A 22,110-nucleotide genomic window follows, 5' to 3' on the forward strand; every position below is an offset into this window, starting at 1 on the left:
AACACAAATTAGACTTGTATCTCAAGCCACCACTGTATAATCTTGCCGAGCCTTCCACATTGCCGTGTGAATCTGGCAAAAAAAAAAAATACATATTTGTCTACGGTAAACATCTATAAAATATTATGCTGCTGTTAGCTTGTCAACCAAAATGCTAACTAAATTGCGTGACTACCACCTACAGAAGCGGAGTGGAAATTTGGGTGAAGAAGAGTAATTCTATCACGCATCCCTCCGGATTGTTTGTGTGGCCTGAGTGCTTATCTGAGCCCATTAGCGAGGGAGGATTGCATGTTGGGAGTCACGTTGTTCAGGCATATGGTCTCATCATCCTGAGAGAATTGAAGAAGCGGGCAAAAAAAAAAAAAAAAAAAAAAAAAAAAAAAAATCTAAAAGTAGCTGCCGCGCGTAAGCTCGGACCTCCCGCCGAGCGCTTCCATATGTTGTGCGTGTTAGCACTCGCACGGCGCTTGTCATAATAAATGAGCATGACGAACAAAAACTGTGAAAAAAAAGGGGGAAATGTCATAAATGATACCAGTTAATGCTGAGACAATTCCGTTTTTTTTCTTTTTATTGTTTCCAAGCCTTTGCGTCTTAAGTTGTCATTTTTCAAAGGCTCATCTTGGTGTCTGTTCGGGGAAGACGAAGGTGACAGCCTCGCAATTCGTCAGGGCTCAGGACGACGCTCGCATTTACTCGAGAGCGATGGCCGCCGAGCTCGACGAAGATAGAGAGAAATGGAGCCCGTCGCTTCCTCGCTCGCGCTCCGTTCATGAACATCGTTCACCGGTGGGAATGTCATGAGTGATGTCCCGCGGAGACGTTAGCCTTTGAAGACACAGAAGTCGTTATGTGTACTTATCACACTGAGCTCTAACCTATATGTAGGATTTGTACTTTACCGTGTGTTGTCGTCTGCTTCTTTCGAGTAGAATTTCAGAGCACCAGAGCACAATGACTTCTGCCGGATTATAATTATAATTGAGGCTGATGATAAAATGTATTTTCACCCGTAGAGCAAATGCTAGTCATTAGCATTTAAAAATGAAGAGAAAAAGGTTACTGGATTGTTAAATAGATTATTGCTTGTTAGTTAACTAGGTAGGTAAAACTTGGATTCAACCCGACATTAGCTAGCTAGCTAGGCCGGTGTTGGGTAGCTAGCACCTAGTTATATAGACACCTACCTAGCTAGCTAGCCAACATCAGTCTCTAGTGCTAGCTACCCAACATCAGCCTGGCTAGCTAGCTAATGTTGGGTTAAATCCAAGATTAATTTTTTACACATCTTCATGTTCTGTTTTTTTCTGTTAGCATGTAGTGCGCATTAGCGCTAGCCATCCCAAATGGAATGGTTGCAATGTTCACCCATTTCACATTTGACAACTTTTGTTATTGATTACCTGGATTTTCCAGTTTTTTTTGTTGGTTATTTATTTCTTAGCATACACATTTCACAAATCTGGTTTTGCGACATTGTTTCTTTCCAGAAACGAGATTAGCCTAGCAATTTTACAAACCGGTTTTCCCCAAACTTCACAAAGACAATTTTTGCCCCCAAAAAACAAACTCGTAAACACACCTACAGCCTGGCAAAATTAGCATCGTAGCATTGCCGCTACCGGCAATATGCCAGCCTTTTTGTCACGTCAACGCATTTGCTGTTGCAGCCCAAGACCGCCCCCTGCTGTTCGTAATGATGTTAATTCAGACAACTAGCTAGCAGAACTTTCTCTACTTGTGGCCTGCTTTTTTAAACACGGAGACTGACAGCTTGAGTATTCGCGGCAAGCGTGCATCTCATTTCCAATGCGAGCGTAGGAGGACGAGTGAGGAGCGACGGTAGAGAGAGATAGAGAGCAAGAAAGAGGAAGTTAGTTTGCTGGTGAGCTTGAGAGAAAGGGTGCACATGTTCCAGAACACATTGTGAAGCTGGCTTTGTTTTATTAATCATTCAAAAGAAGAAGAAAAAAAACTATGCAATGAACACCCACTGAGTAAAAATTATAAACATTTTTTATTTTTTTTTGGATAGCTCATTAATCAAAAATGCTAACGTTAGGCTACGAATGTTTCTAGCATCTCGTTAGCTCGTGACAGATATTTGTGTGCGTCTCACCGTACCTCCTACCTTTTTAGTCGCGACCAGATGTCGTCCATCTGAAGTCGTTTTTTTTTGCAATTTCCAACCCGTTTGGCAAGATTAGCCACAGCAGATGCAGACTGCGGTCTTGGGGGCGGATTTGCAGATGACGAGCACACTACACGAGTGTTTGTTTTATTTATTTTCCTTCCTTTCGCTCCTCTTCCCCAGAAAGTTTAGTTTAGGAAGAAAAAAAAAAACAAGTGGAGTTGAGCACTGTATTGAGAGCTTGTCAGTGACAGTTGCTTTTGGGAAATCCCAGCGCCGGTTGCCCTGGCAACCGCCTCCTCTTTGCATCAGTTGATGGATTCATCCTTTTTTCGCCCGGTCACATTGTGACAATTCAAACTTTATCCAGGCTTACAGACGGTAATCCCCCGCTATATTGCGGCTCACGAATCGCGGAAATCAGGGATTTCAATCAGTCCCCTCAAAAAAACACACGTTTATATATTTTTTGTGTTGTAAAATGTGAATATAGGAACATAATAAGATTGACTGAATGTAAGCAATAAACTGGTCTTAAAGTGTAATCAAACAGAAAGTCACACATATGCACTGTATTATCAGTGTTATTTGCCTTTAAGGGGTGTGGTCTAAATGTCACAAGGTTGGAGTCTTGCGAATGTTCTCCTTTGTGTATTCCACTGTTTGTCCCATTCAATAAATGGCGGAAAGTGCATCGGCAACTTTCGTAAGATGCAACATCTGTCGCTAAAATCCACGGTAAAATGACTTTCCGTTGTCTCTCTGCCAGACCCAATTTTGTTTGTTCGATTTATTCATTTTTTCCTTTCGGACACATTATTACAGGTTACATCGATCACATAATATAATTTGCGGCATTGACATTCGAAAGAAGGGCTGACGGGTAGAAGCCAAGGCTTTTTGTGGCACCTTAGACCAAGAACCCTGTTGATTTTTGTGCGACATCCTATGCGTTGTCAATGAGGATTACTGTTATCTATTATAGAAGTTAATTAGGGCCCCACCGATATGGATTATTATTATTTTTTGTAAATCCCGTTATTTTGTACAATAAAATTCTCGAATAAAGTAATTTATTTTGGTCCTGTAACTTCTTTGGACTGTTTTACAAAACTTTTACAACAGAGAGAAAAATCTTTTTTTTTTTAAATAATACAAAATTAAAGGTAAAAGAACCAACAAAAATCGTCCCAAAAAAAATCTGCTAATATTTGCCTATTAAATCAACCGGCTAATTAATCAGTAAAGGTCCAAGTTTCAATTGCCATTCATTTTGTTGCACATTTAAAAACACAAACAAAAAAACATTTAAACACAGAAGTGCCAGGAAACCTAAAAATAGACAACAAAAATGCCATCCCTCGGCTCCTTCGAAGGTGAGAACCTCATTGATTATTTTTTTTTCTCTCTCTTCATTATTTATTCGTGAGGTCACCTTAGATGGTAAATTGTTGTCTTCTTGTGAGCGTCCAAGTCCTGACACGCAGACTTTTGACGCTTAAGAGCTGCAACGCAGTGAAGTCTGTGAGGCCTTTACTGATATGCCAAGTACCTCTTTTCTTTCATCTGAGAGCAGCGATTGTCTGGGAAAGCCGGTCTCTATTCAGCACTCGACGAACACAAGCGGCTTTATTGGATACAGTGTCTTTATTGTTCCTCAAGGTCGTAGATGCTCCGAATGTCTCACGGCGATATCCGAAAAGAAAAGTTGCAATTTCAGCTTCAATGAGGCCAATTCCTTTATTTGACAGCTCTCTGCTGTTTGTTTTGTTTACGCCGCTAACTTGTGTAAGTGTAGTTTGTACAGGTAAACACAAAATGCACCCGTGTTATAGTTATGACACCTTCATGTTAGATGCTAATTGTTAGCCAGTCTATGCCGTTTGCCATTATGCGTTAGCGTTAGCATTAAGCTAGCGCACATAAAGGCTAAGCTATGTGGTTGCTTTGAATACGCGGGAGTCTATGCCGTTTCCCATTATGCGTTAGCATTAGCATTAAGCTAGCGCACATAAAGGCTAAGCTATGTGGTTGCTTTGAATACACAGCATGTAATTCTCTTTGTTTTAAGTTGATTTTTTGTTGATCTCTCAACTGCAAATGTGCTCACATGCAAAAGCCAAATTCACCCACGTGTTACTTATCTCCAATGACACTTGTAGGGCAGCACCTGGCTGAACCAGGGCTGCAAAAAGCTTTAATTGAGCTCTGAAGGTCAGCCGCCGAGCGCAGGAAGTCAGCGCTCCTTAAATCTGCCAGGTCCCGCCCGTGTTTACCCGCGCGGCTTGTTTGATAAACTGTTTTGGCAGACGGCGCGCTCCCCCGTGGGTGACGCTAGCCGACAGTCCCATCTGCGGGGCTCGCTGAGAGGAAATGTCATCAGCAGATGTCCGCCGTGACGGGCGCCCTCGCGTACGCTCCCCCCGCCGTTTTTCCTCCCTCGCGCCTCTCTTGTCACTGGGGCAAGCTCACTGCTAGTTGAGCTTGATTTATGGATCGCCATATCACAATAGATGAAATATAAATGTGATTTAATATTGACTGGGCATCAATTACGGTCTATTTAAGTCTTGTGATGACAGGATGTTGCCCCACCTTCCTTCTCTGCCATTGGCTGGCTTTGCAGCTGTTGTTGGCGTGTCATTAAATGTGTGTCTCTTGAGACTTTGTGGGTCTGCTCATGATAGGCATGTCTACCAAATTTTGTGTTGCTAAGTGAAACTGGCTTTTATTTATTTATTTATTAAACATTCCGTTTTTGAAAGGACGTCTGGATATAGCCCTAAATTAGCCGCTTTAAACCAAAATGGCAGACTTCCAGTGTGATTTCCAGCATGGGCTTCTTGAGACTTTTTTTGTGGCCATACTGTTGATAGACATGCCTACCAAATTTTAAGTTGCTAAGTAAAACTGTTTTTTGCGGTCTGAATTTTCAAACAAACTTACTGTAGGTGAGTCATCAAACATCGAGCCTAGATGTGAGTTTTAAAACCAAAATGGCAGGCTTCCTGTGTCTTCACAGGCATGGCTTCTTGAAACTTTTTTTGTGGGTCTAGTCATGATAGACATGCCTACCAAATTTCACGTTGCTAAGCGAAACTGGCTTTAGAAGCTGAATTTTCAAAATAAACTATAGTTGAGTCATCAAACACCAGACCTAAAGTGACCTTTAAAACCAAAATGGCAGACTTCCTATGCATGTATAGGCATCACTTCTTGAAGCTTTTTTGTGGGTATATCCTTGATAGACATGCCTACCAAATTTCAAGTCACCAAGTGAAACTAGCCTTGGGGGCTGAATTTTTAAAATAAATTTACTAGAGTTAAGTCATCAAACATCAGGCCTAAATGGGTGCTTTAAAACCAAAATGGCAGACTTTCTGTACATTTACAGGCATGGCTTCTTGATACTTTTTTGTGGGTCTACTCATGATAGACATGCCTACCAAATTTCAACTTGCTAAGTGAAACGAGCTTTGGGGGCTGAATTTTCAAAATAAACTTACTAGAGTGAAATCATCAAACATCAGGCCTAAATGTGAGCTTTAAAACCAAAATGGCAGACTTTCTGTGCATTTACAGGCATCACTTCTTGAGACTTTTTTGTGGGTCTACTCATGATAGACATGCCTACCAAATTTCATTTTGCTGAAGGAAACTTGCTTTGGGGGCTGAATTTTTTTCAATAAAATTACAACCGAAAATGACCTAAATTATAACTGCTTTAAATCAAAATGGCGGACATCCTATGTCATTTTGCACATGGACTTTTTAAGACATTTTTGTCGGTTCGCTCATAATAGACATGCCTACCAAATTTCATTTTGCTGAAGGAAACTTGCTTTGGGGGCTGAATTTTTTTCAATAAAATTACAACCGAAAATGACCTAAATTAACTGCTTTAAATCAAAATGGCGGACATCCTTTGTCATTTTGCACATGGACTTTTTAAGACATTTTTGTCGGTTCGCTCATAATAGACATGCCTACCAAATTTCAACTAAATGAATCTGGCTTTGGGCGCTGAATTTTCAAGATCAACTTAGTGTTGGGTCATCAAACTTCGACCTTAAAATGGCTGCTTCAAAGCCAAAATGGCTGGTGGTGGTTTTGGGCATAGGTGCTTTTTGTTGGTTTTCTCATGATAGATATGTCTACCAAATGTCATGTCATGCAGGATTTTCAAACATCAACCATAAAATGGCCGCTTCGGAGTCAAAATGGCAGACTTGTTATGCATTTGCAGGCATGACTTCTTGGGACCTTCTCGTAGGTCCACTCATGTTTGACCAAATTTCACATTGCGAAGTGAAACGGTCTTTTTGGGACGGAGTTTTCCAACTCATCTTGTCGGAGAGCAAGGCGGGGCTCGGGTGCGCGAGGCGGACACGCTTGGCTTCTTATTGACTTCTCTCTCTGGTGTCTGGAAGTGTGTTGTTTTCCCGCCCTCCCGTCCAGCTGGGCCGCATGGCACCGAGCCGGCCGAGGTCATCCCGGTCAGCCTCGACCCGCCGCCGAGTGTCTTGTTTGCAGCTTTTTGCTGTCGCACGAGTCGAGGCTCCCGCGGGGGTTCGCGCCGCCCGCCGCACTCCAACTCACTCGTACACATTCTGCAGCTTTAAATGAGGTTGCCTTGGCAACTGTATGCGAAATCAAACGGGTTCAAAACTCTTGATCATCAAAATGTTTTTTTTGTTGTTGTTGTTTTTTTTTTGTAACACTTCTTTGCCGGCCTCTCTTTTCCCAGCACCTGTCCGACCTGCTGGCGTCGGTGCGACTGCCCTTCATCCACCCGTCCTACCTGCTCAACGTGGTGGATAACGAGGAGCTGATCAAGTCGTCGGAGGCGTGCCGCGACCTGGTCAACGAGGCCAAGCGCTACCACATGCTGCCGCACGCGCGCCAGGAGATGCAGACGCCGCGCACCAGACCGAGACTCTCTGCCGGTAACGCGCATGCCACTCTCGCCTTCATCTCGAAACGACTCCGGGTCCGAAAAGTAAAGTATGTTCCTGAGCGATAAAGCACAACCCTGCTTGCACCGCATTACACCGGGCCTTGCACACAATTCATTTTTGCGCGGCATCAAGGTGACAGAGAGGTCATGTCGCCATAAGGAGACGTCGCCTAGTATTGATTTTGGCCCGTCGGGAAGGTAATGGGTCATTGCTGTCGAGTATATATTGTGTGTGTGTGTGTGTGTGTGTGTGTGTGTGTGTGTGTGTGTGTGTGTGTGTGTGTGTGTGTGTGTGTGTGTGTGTGTGTGTGTGTGTGTGTGTGTGTGTGTGTGTGTGTGTGTGTGTGTGTGTGTGTGTGTGTGTGTGTGTGTGTGTGTGTTGTTGCATGAAGTCATTCTGGAGTGTAAGCCGTCTTTGAAAGTGGAAGCGCCGTGATGTCATTTCCCAAACTCGAATGAAGGATACTTAGTGTAATTAATGTCCATCGGGGACGTCCTGAGCTTTCCCACTGTGACCGTGTATATATAAGAAGAAGAGACGGGGGCCCGTTTAACCTTGTGGGTCGAGCAAAGCACGCTTCAAACCAATCCACTGTAATGGAGGTCAACGTTATGGTAAGCGCTTAGAAAGATTTCAAAAGTCGCTCAGCTTTTGTATTATTGTCGACTGAGCAAATAGTTATTTGTGTATAATATAGATAACTGTATGTGCGTTAGACAGATTCGGGGTTTTTTCAAGGCCGATATCGATTATTAGTAGTCACGGAGACCGATCACCGATATTTCAAGCCGATTTTCATTTGCAGTAAAAGAGAAAATATCAGCGTCAAATTGTTTTTAAAATGGCTATTTATTTACATTAAAGGCGGGGTCTTTAGTTTTGTCCGTTTGTGTTTATAAACACAACTATTTGTGTTTGTAAACAACCGATTCAAAACGGACTCCTCCCATGGCTCAACCTTCTCTCGTCAACATTGCGCCTGCCTTCTCAGTGAGATATTAGCTTTATCGACCTTCAGATTCATAGAAAAAATATTTGTCAAATATCGGCACCAATAATCGGTCGATCCCTAATGTGTATACAGTATAAAATATGTGAACATATGTATGTATGTGTGTGTATTTGTATTAAATATTTTTTAAATTGTGTGATATTTTGAAATTTTAAATAGGCCTAAATAATTCATGGGAAAATTCTCATAAATTAGAATTCTATAGTATGTCAGTTTTCTAAACTGTTAGTTTTAAATATACAAAAATAAATCCGTTCATAATACAAAATTAGTAATACAGTTACATTAAATATGTGATATCTTTCCATTTTTTTAAGAAAACATTTGGTATTTAGATTAAAAATAAATACAATAAAGAATATATTTAAATGATATTTTTCAATTATTGCAGTAGTTTGACATTTTAACATTTTTAGAAAATTTTAACATTGACTTAAATTCTAAAGATGTGTGATATCTTAAAACTTTGATAATTACTTTGTAATTTATTTATTTAAAAAAATAATATTACAATATCTTGTGTCATTTAAAAAAAAATACATTTAAAAAAGATTAAAGCATATATTTCAATTTGGAAAAAAGTATGGAATATTGTCACTTCAATATTTATTACATCCTTATATTAAGATGAAAAAAAATCTACTTATTTGTATTAGTTTTGTTTATAATTTAAAAAAAAAAAGAAATAGTGCAAAATCTCTTCCCAGAGCCATCTTCAATGTGAATGAAATTATTGTACTCTTGTGATATAGGAGGATGCTTCCTCAACACGTAGCAAGGCCTGGTCTTTTAAAATTATGGAAATGCACCAAGTGAACATTATTACATTGGATTATTAATTTTTAAACAGTGGTTGTACATTAAATAATGTCGCACTGCCTGGTGGCCCGTCAGTCTTCCCGTTTGAAGTTGTAAAATGAATTCTCTTGAGATTGCCACTCCATTCCCGTATAGTAATAAAAAAATAAAATACATACATACCAAAATAAAGTCATTAAAAAAAACAAAGATAGCAACAACTAAAAGATACATTTGAGCATTGTATCCCAGCTACCTCAAAATCAACATCTTGCCTCGAACAGCTGACAAACAGAAGAAGAAGAAAAAATAAATACAAAAAGGAAAAATAAATTAGAATGCTCCGAAGTGAAAGTTGCGGAAAAGGGCAGTTGGTTTAGTCCTTGAATGTGTGAGTGTGTGTTTGTTTGAGAGTGTGTGTGGCGTCCGTGTGTGTGTGTGTGTGCTTAAAAAGGCGCGTAAGCAGATGGAGCGCCACCTGAGCTCTGTTGATAAGACTGTCAAGCGTAAAAAGAAAAGAGAACTGCCATCCGTGAAGCACTTCTTGCTGAGCAAAGTCAATCTGTGGACTCTGTGTGTGTGTGTGTGTGTGTGTGTGTGTGCGCGCGTAAGGGGGTGTACACACACAAGCGCAATATGCTAATGAATAGCTTTCGAAAACTCTGTGTGTACTGTATGGTTGAGTTCAAGACCAGATTAACATTGAGGTCGTCGCCGTGAGGAAGTATCGGACATTTTATTGGCCGATTAAATCAGCCGGCTGATTAATTTGCTAAAAACAGCCTAAGACAAGCGAACATCCGATCACATCACCTTGTAAAACGAACGCTGCTTTTTTTTTTGGGGGGGGGGGGGGCGTCTCAATTAACACGGGATGAGCCCGACTGGCTTGTCCCTCCTCGCCGATGCCAGCCCGGCTTTCAAGCTTGAATTGAAAGTGTTGTCTGCGAGGTGAAGCTGTCAGACGCTCACAAAGACGATTAAAAGCGTTCCAAACCCGACTTTTGTTGATTCGTGTCCGGCGTGGAGTCATTATTAAGCCTCGCCGTTTGTCTCTGGGAGTAAATGCAGCGTGAGATTGCTTGTGCCGCTGCGGGTTATCTTCAGGTTTCCGTACTCTCACACTTTTTTGTCTTTATAAAAAAACTGGTTCTTATTTCTTATATTTACAAAAAGAGATATGTTATGTATGTGTCGTTCCTGTGATTTTGCACATAAAAGTCCGCTAGAACAGGACAAAAGAGGGACGGATGATGTGTGTGAGTTTTTCCATTCTTACATTGGCGGTGCGAGCCGGTGACGTTCTCGCGGATTATCGGCCAAATCTCATCCTGTGCCGACTCATAAATTCGACACAGAGAAGCTAAATCCAGCTTAGGTGTAGCGCATCCGGAACGCTGACCCGCCGGACCCGCTGCAAAGCTGCTGCCGCCTCATCCAGAATTCATTACAGGCGCAGGATTGTCCGTCGACGGGAGCGTATGGATTTGCACAGGCACCTGTTGCTAGGCAGAGTTGGTGTGGGACAGAGGATGTTTGATTGACAAAGGAAATTACGATCAGTAGTTCACGCTTGTTGCTAGGCAGATTTCATAACTGCCTCGTAGGGTAGAAGAAGAAAGTAACCAGAAAATTACACACTACTGCTCATGTCAGCTGTTGCTAGGCAGAATTCAATCAAGAATTGACAGTAGTAAGTTGTTAGCTAAAAATAAGTCACTCATTCCTGACATTTTTTTTAGCAGCAAAATTAATCATTAGCCATTTTTTTTGTGTGTTAACAGGCTATCTTTGAGCTAAAACCAATAATAAATAAGTTGTTAGCATGTGCCTAAAACAACAAGTCAAGAAAATTCCTCATCATTCCGCAACACATTCGAAAGAATTCCTCGTAGTGGGTTGTGAGCTAAAAAGACTCATGCCTACGAACGGGAAGAAAATCCCACTTTTTTTGTAGCTAAAATTCCTTGTGAGCTGTGTTTTAGCATTAGCAGGTAATTAGCATAAGGCTAAAAACAATAACAAAAAGTCAAAACACTAATCGTGCGACTCAGAATTCTCGCCACCCTTGTTTCCGTTTCTTTTTTTAGCAATGAAAATTCCTTGTGAGCAGTTTTAGCGGGTTGTTAGCAGCATGTGGCTATAAAGGACAAAACAACGAAAAAGCAGCACTGCACTTGACCAGTAAAAAAAAAAAAAAAAAGTGCCGTTATCGTTTTCATACGTTTCCGCTAAAGGCAAATTATTTTTGTTTGTTGTTTTTTTTAAGGCATTGTGATTTGTTTTTCTTCGTTCATCCTTAAACAAATGTTCTTTGTAGTCACACTGCTACAGTCTTAAAATAATTTTTTTATTTTATTTTTTAAAGGAAAATCAGATATTCAACAGCACAATAATAATTAGCCCAGTTTATCTATGTAGGCTACAAATTAATTCAAACAAACGACTGATTGCTCAGTATTAAATATAATCACAAATTAATAAATAAATTTAAAAAAGCAACATCTGGAACTGACGAGGCACTCCATCCCCTGCAACTTGCTCACTGGCTGGAGGGCATTTCAGGGCCTTGAGTGACTCAAGTCAGCGGCTGAGTAGAAAAGCAAACATCCTAATATGCTCTCACACGCACTTACACACATTTAGTAGTGCCATCATGGGGGCGCCGTGGGCTCCCCCCCCCCCCTTCCCCTCAACGTCATCATAGCAAATTAGCACCCTGGGAGACAAATCACAGGGTTAGCAAATGAGAGCAAATGGAGTAAAAAGGGAGCGTGATAAGACATAATGGTTATGGACCTGCAGTGAGATATAAATGTCTCCCACAGCTATACAGAGATTTTGTGTGTGTGTGTGCGTGTGCGTGTGTGTAAGTACATACGTTTTAGTGTGTCAGCATCTGCCGCCTTCCAGTTTGCACAATATTTATGTATACACGTGTCACTTTTATGAGCATACAGACTTTTTTGTGGCTGCTATATCAGGCAAGTGAGTAGTTTGTCACACCGTGATGGGTTCAACGTTAATGTCGCTATTTCCTCCATGGGGAGTGGCAACAACATTAATGGAGGCGGGGCGATTCACTTTGCCCTTTTTTTTTTCTTTTTTATTCCTTAAGGGCCACAGTACTTTTTGCTTTAATTCTGTCATTTTGTCCATTTTTTTATTTTTACGTTTTTGGGATGAAACTGAATGCAGACATCCCAAAAAGTGTAAAAATAAATAAATAAATGGGTGAAATGTGTTTTTCACAAAGCAACAACGATATTTCAGTATTTACATACACATTTTTAAACTAATTTTCATAAAATCAAAAATATATTAAAAATATTTGTATAAAATGACACACATTTTGACAAATTTATATAAAATATTTTATTTTATGAAAAATAAACCTAATACAAATTGTAATTGTATTTTTCAATTGGTGAAAATATCGGAATTAAAATGCTTACGAAATACCAATAAATTTTATTTATTTATTTTTATTTAAAAAAGTGTAAAATGAGACAAATTAATTGCAACATAAAACAAAAATAAATAACACATTTTATAAAATACAAATATATTGTCCGAAAATAATTTTATAACATAAAAAACTAATAAAATATATATTACAAATAATAGAAAATACAGATGAAAAGGGAAAAAAAATATACAATTTATAAAATATGTAAAAAAAAAATGGTCTAAAATAAAATATTTTATCACGCAAACATTTTAATACAAAGTATGAAAATAAAATGTAACATTTGATAACATTCCAATTTGATTAAATAATAGTTATTATAATTCTATTTAATAATTTCCATTGTGTGTGACTGTGAAGTCTGTTTTCTCGCCTGCTCTCAGTGGACTTTACTCTCCTTGTTTAAAAAAAGAAAAAAGAAAGAAAAAAAAGAAAAGAGAAAACAAAAAAAGGAAGAAAAAGAAAAAAATAAGTCTTGACCAACCCTTTCCTCCCGAAAGTGCATCGCTTTGAAACTCTTGTCAGGAAGAAAACATCAGCTTGTCAAGTCCTCTTCATCCCCTGCCGCCTCCTCTTCCTCCCAACCTCTGGATGACTGGCGGACGCCCCCTTGTCGGCCATGAACCCAAACCGCCGCCGTCCCTTCCCACGTGACCGCTCCTGTGTTCTGACAGGCCCGCGTTGAGTTGCGTTCGCCAGCGCGGCTTCGGGGATCGGGCAGATGTGGACCATCACTGACGCGGGCAACCGAGCGGAAATCGCCCTGAGCCGCCGTGCGTGCTCGCGTTATTTCTGTCAATTCACACACATTATATGTTTACAAAATGTCCGCAGACTTTTGAGCATTATGGCCGCTATCCAGGAGGAAACAGGCCTCCCTCTAAGACAACCTGCTTGGTGAACGCCTCAGGCAACAGAAACCCAGTACGGAGAAGGAGCCAGATGGACAGTCATGGAACTATGGTGCCAGGAGTGATCGGGGCACAGAGGGCAATAACCCCAAAGAAGAAAAGCATCCAAGAAGATTCTCCGCAGAACCGTCAAGCTCCCGAACGTACATAGTGGAAATCGCGATGCAAAAATCTTGTGAAATGAATGTCAGCGTTTGTTAGCCAAATGTTGACAATGTCAAAACAGACCCGTCATGGCTCTGCCCGACTGAAAGCCCTGCGAGCGATCCACCCTCGTGGTTGTTTTTGTTTTGTTTAGAACTAGCGTCTAGCTTCATCTTGAAGAGAAAAAAACACCACCTTCAACCCCCTTCGCCCGTCTCATCCATCAGGGAGCCTCTTTAAGCCTCAGCCCGGGAAAACGTCCACTCAGAAAAACTGTCGGATAAGCTCAGCGGCGGCCTTTTTGTTCGCTGTCTTCCTCCTCGGCTTTTTTGTTTCAGCGGCTTTGACGAGAAAACTTTGAAGGGAAAAAAAGGATTGCGCTTCATTTGTTGTTGTTTTGTAAGCGAAGGAAGCAACGGGTCAAAGACTTGACCGAGGAGCGGCATCGATCGGGGACAAGAAGATAAACTTGTCCTTGATTTTTCCCAGTCTATGAAGATCAACTCTTCATCCCCCACTTTTTTTTTTCAATCCTGGCTGTCTCGCCAATCCTGGATGCCGGCTGCTCGCAAACACGCTGCTCACTGGTGTCTGGCGTCCGCCTCGCCGCCCGACAGACACTCGCTTCGTGGCAGCCTGCCAGAGTGTTTGTGTGTTCTGGATCACTGCTGTCTTTCTACCGCCCTCTGCGTTTGTGTGCCTGTAAGGCTACAAACCGCACGATCCGCTGCATATCATGCACCTTTGCGACTGTATCTGCCAGTGTCGTTCATCTGCCGTTTGCTTTCTGCAGAGCTCATCTTAAATGGTCAGCGCTTGAAAATGTGAAAGCTGCTACTCTTAACGTCAAGAAAGTGCAACTATTGCAATTTTTTATTTTTTTTATTTTTTTTGGCTATTGCAATTTTTTTCCAATTATGATTTTTTTTTGTGATTTTGTCTACTTGCCGATGATTGAAGAAGAGAAAACAGGAAGTGTGTCAAGCTCCGCTTCATTTTTGCTCGAGAAATTTGAAAGACTATTGAATGCCTCAATCATCCTGCGTTTTACGGCTACAGAAAGCAAACGCTGCTGATTCATATTCGAATGTATTGTGTGAGATGGTCAGTTTGGTAGTGGAGGAAAACCAGATTTGTTTACTGTCAATACGGCAAGAGCAATGGATAGCACAAAAATATTATGAATGGTGTGCAAACGTATCCCAATTTATCTATAATGTCCAAACATGTACATTTTAAACTGAACCTTAGGCCGTCTCTTTGTGTAGGCGTAAAAAGCAGGATTGCAGTGATGACATTGAATAATTTTCTGCAAAAATTACAAACTAAACGTGTGCTAATTCATGATCTATAGTGGAATTACTCTACTGCATTAGCAGCATATCATGCCCGTTCATGATGTTAGCTTGTCAACCCATCTGTCCACCTTCATCACCCTCCTCTTCCTCGCAGGTGTGGCGGAGGTGATCGTCCTGGTGGGGGGGCGCCAGGCCATCGGGATGAACCAGCGCTCCCTGACGGCGGTCACCTGCTTCAACCCGCAGAACAGCAAGTGGTACCCGCTGGCTAGCCTGCCCTTCTACGACCGCGAGTTCTTCAGCGTCATCTCGGCCGGCGACAACATCTACCTGTCGGGTGAGCCCATATATGGTCATGCACGTGTCCCCTTATCCTTCTTATCCTGGTTTTTTATTGCCGACAGCGCAGCATGTCATGCACTGTCGTGACTTCTCCAGATTTTTTGCTAATGCAGTCACAAAGAGTAGTCAAGGTCAAAACGAACCATCCCGTGTGACTTTTGTGAACTATTTAAAGAGCACAAAAAAGGGCGCCGTGACTCGCTCCTCCTCCGTATCGCGTCCAAGCTCTTTTTTCCCCCTCTTCCGTCGCGACGCCATTTTTCTTCCGCCACGCTCCATTTGCGCCCCCCTTTTCAGCGCGCCGGCCGCGCACTCACCTTGACGCCGCGACAGGATGGAACTTACAGGCTGCTCTTGCACACTCTTTTCATATAAATGGAAATGTGTGTTTGGCGGCGGGAACAAGCGCCCCCCCCCCGTGTCCGCCGGGAGTCCGACAAGCCGGTGGGGAAATCAGAGTTTTTATACTGCTTTAGCCAATCATTTCCTGCTGCTGCTTATTTTCTACTCAAATGACATCATCATAATTAACTATTAACATGACTTGTAGTTCGAAAACAACAACAAAAGTGACACTACAAGTGTATTTTTTTTTATTTTTTTTTGCAGGTGGCACAGAGTCAGGTGTGATGTTGTCTGACGTGTGGTGCTACATGTCCCTGTTGGACAACTGGAACCTGGTGTCGCGCATGACGGTGGCCCGCTGCAGACACAACAGCCTGGTCTACGATGGCAAACTGTACGCCATCGGAGGACTGGGCGTCTCGGGGAATCTGGACCACGTGGAGAGGTAAGTCGGGGATGCTATTAGCTGAGCTAGCTCAACGGAGTAACGCTATATAGAGGTCAGAACTACCACGGAATAGTATGTCGAGCACGGTTGTGACAATCATAAATCTGTGAAATGTTGTCCAAAATACCACGAGAAGCTGCCATGTGACCTTTTTGTGTCTTCTTTAGTTCAGCTGTCTTTCTTTTTATTTATTTTTTTTAATTTTAATTTTTTTTATTATTATTATTATTTTTATTATTATTATTTTATTTTTTATTATTTTAATTTAATTTTATTTTATTTTATTTTTATTTATAATTTTTTTTAGCTGTCTTTCTTGTTTTGGTTGCATAGCAGCATATCATGCCCTGTTGTGACTATTCCTGAAGGCAACTTTTTTTGCGGTTGTTTCTCCACAGGTGGTCAAAGATCAGCACCTGATAAAAAAAAATTGGGGGGAGGCTTAGCAGCATATCATGCCATGTTGTGACTATTCCAGAATAATGTTTTGTTGCCATAGCAGCATGTCATGCACTGTCATGACAATGCCATGAACAAATGTGGCTTGTTTTGTGGTTCTTCTCTCTTCTGTGAAACGAAGGTCGCTTTTTTGTTTTCCAAGAAAATTAAACTTTTTTCAGGTTGTGACGCACAGCAACATATCATGCACTGTTGTGACTATTCCATCTTAGAAAAAAAAGTGCCTCACTTTACCCCTTTCACTTCTCTTGTTCTGCTTGTTGCTGCTTTCTGAGAAAATCTCCCTTTTCACTTTTTGAGCCACAGCAGCATATCATGCACTGTCATGACTATTTCTGCCCTGGGAAACAAATGCAAACTTTCTGCCGTGACTATTTCAGGAAAAAAAGAAAAATATTGTTTTTTATGGTTTATTAACTAAGCTAACCCTGTTGATTAACCCTCAGTGGTCTGCAGAACTCCACCAAGACCAATCCGTTTTCAGGTGTGTACAACTACCAGAACCGGTTATTTTTAACTCTTTGACTGCCATAAACGTTATAAAACGTTTAGCATAAACCTAGGGAAGGGCGCCGAGGACGTTAAAAGACGTCCCCTATGTTTTTTTTTTTTTTTTTCAAAAACGGGTGCAGGAAAGCCTTGGGCAGCTGTGCTGAAAGAATCAGGCTGATCTGATTAGTCAAAGACTCGTTTTGGCCCCTAGAGGGCAGCGATGACTCTCTTTGCACAAGGTTGGATGGGCCGCCCACCGTGGGCGTCAGTAGAAGACGTGAGGCGGAGCTAGAGTGTTGAGGAGACAATGGCTGATCCAAGCCACAATGGCTTGACCAAGCAACCGGTTACAAGCAGCTCAGCTTGAGCATTTTTTTCAAAGACGGAAAGCATCAATCAATACTAAAAAGCGCATTGATGTCAACGATGATGATGACAACGAGCTCTACGCCAAAGTTGGAAGCTTTGGCCTGTTACTATCACGTAGTAAGCCTCACCGGCTACGCGCGGCTAGCGCGGCTAGCGCTGCTAAGGCCGGAAAACGCGGAGCTGCACAAGCGGACATTCGATCGGACAATGAAGAGTACCCCGAGTCCAATGCATATTCATCGGAGGAGCGGGTACAGTCTGATCACGGAGAAGACACTGTTTCTGGACTACGATGCCACCATGAATGGAGTGGATAAAATGGATCATGCAAATGCTGTTGCGTCTTCTTGCACGCAGGAGAGTGTTACACAAAGAAAAACTGTCGTTGAAACATCCACATATTTGTAAATAGCACCACAGTTGCACACATTTGTTTATAGTTTGCCAAATTGTTGTCAAATTGTTACACTGTTGAATGTAAATAAACGTATTTTGCTATCAAAAAACACTTTTTCATTCTTGGTGGTAGTGTTTTATAGAAGTAAAGCACTATTTAGGTGTTTGTGGCATCATTCATGGACAAAAATAAGTGTCAAATTCACTAGAATGCATGAAATAATATCGTTTCACTAAAAGCTTGATTTCTCCGTATTTTGGTCCAACACAGGCGAAATTGGGTCAAACTAACCATTTTCTATTGTTGATTACTAAAGAACGGAATAAGGTAGAAACAAACTCTTTTTTTCTGATGAAAGATGAAAGTCCAATCTTTCATTTGGTAGTACGTGTGTTTCCGTAGTCCAAACAGAACATTTTCTGTGGACCTTGAAAATCAGTCAAAATGCTTAAATCGGCTGGCACTGGCGGCATCCCTTTTCTGAAAACGTCTGGCAGTCAAAGAGTTAAGACCATTATTTCATGCTCAAAGTCATCCATGCACACAACCCGACCTCACCTTGGATGGCAAAGTAGCGCTTTTGGACATGGCTAAATGCATACTGGGCCAAACCATTTGTGACACGGGGTTCGAACTGCAGCTCGCATTATAAAGAGCGCAGGACATTCTGGTTGTTTTTCCGGAAAAAATCCAAAGATTTCTTCTTCTGGTGTGTGTGTGTCCCCTGAACCCCTCCCACCGATTTGTGGTTGAATGATCCGGCTAATGTGCGCCGCGTGCAGCTAGCGACGTGCCACTGCGACAAGGTGGAGAAAGAGTAGAAATCTTCTGCCGCGATTGTTGTTGCTGTGTGCAGAGCCTGCCAGGCGAGACTGATGTAAGCCGCTTCATGCATAATTTACTATCAAAGTTTTATGGAGATTTGATTTGTACCCACACGCTTGTTTTGTTTGGCAACACCACTTATGAATGACACACAAGCCGTCGTGTGTTTTTAGCTCTTCGTTTGGAAGCGTAACGAGGATGCTAGCTGGTAATCGGTGTGACTCGCTTTGAGACTTTGTCCACGAAGCAAGAAGTCAGAGATTGGGCAAATTGAGCAGAAGATTTTGATTCATTTCTGATACAAGATGGTCATAGTAGTTTATAGCCAAAACAGCGGCGGCTAGTGGGGGCGGCTACATATTATAAATCAGTTACAATTAACATCATTATTAAACTCCTATTTTGGGTTATGAAAAGCTTTTCTCCTTTTAATTTGCCCGCACAGACACATTTAATGTTTAAAATAAGCACACACAAGACCTGGTTCAAGTTAACAACAACAACAAAAGGCTTCGAGCTAGCATCCGTTACATGAGCACCGCGCCAAAGTTAGCATGGGCGCAAGCTAGCAAGTAGTGTTAGCAAGCTGCAAAACACAAGAATTCTCTTGATTTTCATGGATGAAATAGGTTCCTCGTCACTACTCTTATTCAAAATGCTCCTGAATTATCATTTTTTGTCTATCAAAGCGAGCGCCCTATTAGCTTTGATGGAGCATCTTAATAACAGCTAAACACGAAAACAACGGTTGGGCAGTTTCGGAAGGGCGGAGCAGCAGCAGGAAAGATTTGCAACGAGACGGGCTGCGACAGCGAGCAGCTGGTCGGCGACGTGGACTCGGGGAACAGGTGTCGTAAATTACGCGCCGAAGCGACTGCTCGGCGACGTTCCTGACAGATTATCAGCGAGCTATTTATTTCATAGCGCTCATAAATATAAGGCAAATCCCTTTCAAGCCCACCCGGCGGTGTTCTGTGAAGCTGCAGTTTGCAACCTTTTGGTTTTTATAGTGGAAACTTGATGGACTAAGGGATGTTCACGATCACGAGTTACCAAGGTTATTATAGTTCACAAAAACCAACCAGCTAAAACTGAAATTGAAATAAACAATTTGGTAACAAATGAAATAAAAACTAAAAATAAGTGCTTTTTTTTTTTTAACTGTAACTGAAACTACATTTTACATTTATGAAAATATAACTATAGCGACTTTCAATTTCAATTTCATACATGAGTTTTCAGTGTTATTTAATAGTATTTATTATAGTATGATTGTACTTTATTGCACAATACTTTTTTTCATCCTGCACTTGACAAATAACTCTCTCTGTCTCTAGTTGAATTTTCAAGAAATGCAAAAATAAAAATTTGAAGAAGAGCCCAAAATTCGCAAAAAAAATGTTTACACTTAGAGGGGGTGGATTTTGAAACGTATAAAAAACAGAAATCTTTTTGAAATTAAAGAAGCGAATATTAATGCAATTTTAGATGAAAAACAGCAAAACTCATACGACGTCATCGCACGGCGCAATTGCTTCCTGCTTTTCATCTTCTTCTTTTAAATGACTGGTGTATCACATCTCTATGGTGTATACCGCCACCTACAGCGGCGGAGTCCCCTCTCAATATTCGCAAAAGAAGAGCAGATGGAAACGGGCAGAAGTTGCATGTCCGTTTTGCTCATTTTCAGTAAATTTGCTTAAAAAAATTGAAACAATTGGATGGAAATCTCTCTCTCTCTTTCTCTCTAGTAAAACAAATGTAAAATCTAAAATAAAACAAAGAAAGAAAAAAAATAACAACAAATTAATACCACTCTAAAACCTAATTTATATTAACTTAATAAAAAAAAATGTCAAATTGAAATAAAAATTAACTATAATGAAAAATCCCAAATTATTATAACCCAGTTTTCCTACAGAAACTAATGGAAAACAAATCCATGGCCATCGTGAAACTGTCATTAACTCTACAGGCAAACAAGTGACATTTAAAAAAATGTTGTGTGACTTTCGAGGCGCTTGTTTTTGAACATCAAAATTTGCTCTTTCAGACTTGAAACCCTTAAGCTGCCAAATATTTTTCCGAGATGATACATGCTAAATATATATCAATTCGATTTTACAAAAAATTACGACTTCATGGGAATTCAACTTGTACAGTTTCTGTGTTCTTTAATGTACTAATAAATTTTTTCATATATATATATATCATTTGTATGTTGTTTTCTCCACTTTTTGGTCCTAAACCAGTTTTTGCTGAAACCAACCATTGTTCCACTGCTGATTACTAAAGAACGGCGAAAACCTAGAAACAAACTTTCACAATCCACACATTTAAAATGGCTGGCAGGTTTAGAGCCACACATATTCGGCGAGGCCCCGGCACCCGGAACATTTGACCGCGGCGACCCTCGGCGACGGAAGAGAGTCCTAGCGCGCGTCTCGTTTGCGCTAACAACATTCCGGAATCATTACTCAGCGGATAGCAATGGCTGCCGATGTTTGATATGCGGATGGCAGCTCGGGGACGCGGCGACAGCTGCAAATTGATTTGCTGCGTTGTTGCTCATCGCCTGATGGATGCGCGGGGGGACGCGGCCGCGCCTTGTATGCATGTACATGCAGAGTTGAGCACATATATTACACCCGCTGCCGTTAGACATGAGACGGGATCATCCGGCACGCGTAAGCGCTTCAATTCGGCCTCTTTTGAGTTCTACTCGGCGCGTTTAAAATATTGTTTGGGTTCAAGAGTTCTCTTCCATTTGGCAGGTGCCGATTTCGCTTTATTGTTGCCGTGTCTTGTTGGTATGACCACGTTGCACACCCCCATGCATCTCGCAGCCTCATTTGCAGTCTCCGCCTCCGCCGCCGCCCACCCTCTCGACGATGGCTTTCGCGCGTCTCACCGTGAAATTCGAGCCCACGGTCGCAATTATGTCTTCAATCAAGCGGCGACTCAAAAGCGGGCCTGGATGCAGCCGGGATGCGGCCTCTCTTCGGCGCAAATCAACACTCGTGACAATCGGGCCCGACTTTTCCCGTCACTAATGACTGAGGGTTTTTTTTTTTTAAAGGGGAAGTGAGTCGCAGAGTTGTGGGGGAGGCTTTTAACTCGCAATCAGGTGCCCTGGGCCCGCACTCTCGCCCGGCATGTTGATCCTTTGACGAAGCAATATGATTGCAGAATATTGAATAATTCATGCCTGTCTAATGATGTGTCAATCACGCAGTGGCGCTTTTGTTTTATTTATTGCGCGGCACGCGCAGGTTTGCGCGTCCTTCAAGCGTCGCTGCCTCTTAATATTTCATGAGGAACCGTTAGCAACACTGCGCCGCATCGAGCAGTCGCTATAAGATCCGATCTTCTGCGTTTTGTGTATTTTTTGACTCTGAATCTGATTCCAATGATGAAAGAAATGCTCATTTATACACCAGGTAGGGCTTCGGGGTCTACAGACTCGGGTCAATTAGTTGAGCCCAGGGTTCAAAGCAAACATGGTGACGCAGCATTTAACTGTTATGCTGCACACAATTGTTATAATTTGCCAACAGAAGTAATCCCCAAGTGTAATTGCTTCTAAATTCAAGTACCACAGATTAAGATATTTAAAATTGAAAATACCTGAAAAGGAAAAAAAGAGTAAAATAATAAAATTATTACTCCAAATAAGCACAATTATCTAACAGAACAAGAAAATTGTCCA

General features: G+C 41.4%; 1 protein-coding gene across 2 annotated transcripts in view; it reads left to right on the top strand.

The window, feature by feature from the left end:
* The window catches only part of klhl29 (kelch-like family member 29), a 175,192-nt gene that overhangs the window by 144,613 nt on the left and 8,469 nt on the right, over window positions 1-22,110 (top strand). For both annotated transcript variants that reach the window (XM_086061512.1, XM_086061513.1), the window contains 3 exons: window positions 6,882-7,080; window positions 14,879-15,061; window positions 15,676-15,856. In XM_086061512.1, coding sequence (XP_085917638.1) covers window positions 6,882-7,080; window positions 14,879-15,061; window positions 15,676-15,856 — 563 coding nt within the window. The remainder of the gene's footprint in view (window positions 1-6,881; window positions 7,081-14,878; window positions 15,062-15,675; window positions 15,857-22,110) is intronic.

This window comes from Leptonotus elevatus, chromosome 18 (assembly GCF_054856555.1).
Source record: "Leptonotus elevatus isolate MCC_2025b chromosome 18, RoL_Lele_1.0, whole genome shotgun sequence".
Lineage (NCBI taxonomy): Eukaryota > Metazoa > Chordata > Actinopteri > Syngnathiformes > Syngnathidae > Leptonotus > Leptonotus elevatus.